Source organism: Lolium rigidum, chromosome 5 (genome assembly GCF_022539505.1).
Source record: "Lolium rigidum isolate FL_2022 chromosome 5, APGP_CSIRO_Lrig_0.1, whole genome shotgun sequence".
In the NCBI taxonomy this organism is placed as follows: Eukaryota; Viridiplantae; Streptophyta; class Magnoliopsida; order Poales; family Poaceae; genus Lolium; species Lolium rigidum.
In genome coordinates, this window is record NC_061512.1 from 48,615,674 (window position 1) to 48,617,290 (window position 1,617).

The window sequence follows — 1,617 nt, forward strand, 5'->3', positions numbered from 1 at the left end:
AGCAAGGTTCTTGACATAAAGGAAGTTATCATGAATGCTTCTCCGCTTTATGAACGCACTTTGCGCATTGGAGACAAGCTCATCCATGAGAGGGCCAAGCCTTAGCGCAAGCATTTTGGAGATGATCTTGGCAACGGCATGGATCAAACTTATTGGCCTAAAGTCGGTGATATCTTCCGCCCCGTCCTTCTTAGGCAACAAGACAATGTTGGCGGAGTTGAGCCAATGGAAATTCTCGGCGTGTAGGCTCCCGAAAATATGTATGACATTCATGAGGTCGCCCTTGATGATGTCCCAACATTTCCTAAAAAAGAGGCCCGTGAACCCATCCGGTGAAAGGGCAAACTTAATGGGCAGGACAGGGAACACAAAGTTTTTATTACCGTTGAAATGTCAACTTCCGACGGAAAAAATGATCCTTGAGGTAAGAAGAAAGAACCATTCAAGTCCAATCCAGTTGAACGGTAAGAAATCCAAGCACTCGCGATTCACAAATTCTCCTCCTCGCAAGAAGATGCACGCACGCAGACAGGGTGATGCCCACCAGCTCGCGGTTCATGTACCTGTTCATGGGGTCGGTCGACTCAGACCGGCTCGGAGCAGAACGGGTAAACCCGGGGTTGAGGAGGATGGCTCCGGCGAGCCGAACGGGGCACCAGTACCCCGGCTCCGCCGAGCTGAACCCGGCGGCCACCTGGAGCGCCAGATTAGCACCATTGCTGTCACCTATGAGGAACACACATGACAAGTCGGCCACATCCCTGAGCCTGTTTACGGGGTCATACGTTGGCTCAAGGACTGGCTCGTTGGGCAGCACAGGTCGAGCAAGCGACTTCAACCAATCAATGGCGGCATAGCCGGCAGCTATGGCCGCCGGGAGCGGGTTCTCCGGGGCGAGAGGGAGGGTGATGGATACGATGCCGGCGACGGGGATTGAGGCGGCGAGACGGGCGTAGAAGGAATGGTACATCGCCCAAGAGGGGTCGGTGATGCAGAACGAACCGGCGAGGAAGTGGAGTAGCACGGGGAGGCGGCGACCGTTCAAAGGGGCCGCCGCCGGGAGGTACAGGCGGAGAGGTGGGTCAGCCGGGATGTCATGCACAGTCACTCCGTTGCATGGCACGTCATAGGGTGGGATGGAAGTTGCCAATTGTTGTGCCTCCGGAGGAGGGGCGGGCCGCTCCACTGTGCCGTCGTTGTAGATCTTGATCCACCCCGTGATGTCGTCGACTAGTTCTTTCTTGCAGCAGGTGTCCTTGCAGCAAGGGCTGGCCATTTTTCTCGTGGCTTTTGCTACGCACTTGTGCTTGAGCTAAATGTGTTGGCTGTCTCGCTTGATGAGATGATAACCACGGGTTAAGAGGACTTATATAGAACACCCAAGGCTTAACTAACTGTTCATGCTTGGGAAATGTCATTTGATTTGTAGTTTTGGATGTTAATACCATGATCTGTCATGGTCGAAATTTCTCTTGACGAATGGAAAATAATTTTTCGGATATGACCAGTCATTCTAGATGCTGTCGTCCATGCTGAAATTAATTTGTAGAGTTCATATATTAATCTGTGGGAAATGTCAGACCGAAGGGATTGGTGCAAATGATTGACTTGCATTAT

At 52.2% G+C, this 1,617-nt stretch overlaps 1 protein-coding gene across 1 annotated transcript; it reads right to left on the reverse strand.

The window, feature by feature from the left end:
- Positions 1-442: 442 nt before the first annotated feature.
- On the reverse strand, positions 443-1,276 carry LOC124655937 (probable carboxylesterase 6). Its single transcript, XM_047194764.1, has one exon. It carries the CDS (start codon positions 1,274-1,276, stop codon positions 443-445), a length of 834 nt encoding a protein of 277 aa, XP_047050720.1.
- Positions 1,277-1,617: the final 341 nt, after the last annotated feature.

Bases quoted from the DNA above. Each gene is read 5' to 3' on its own strand.
- LOC124655937 (XM_047194764.1), bottom strand. From the start codon at position 1,276: ATGGCCAGCCCTTGCTGCAAGGACACCTGCTGCAAGAAAGAACTAGTC.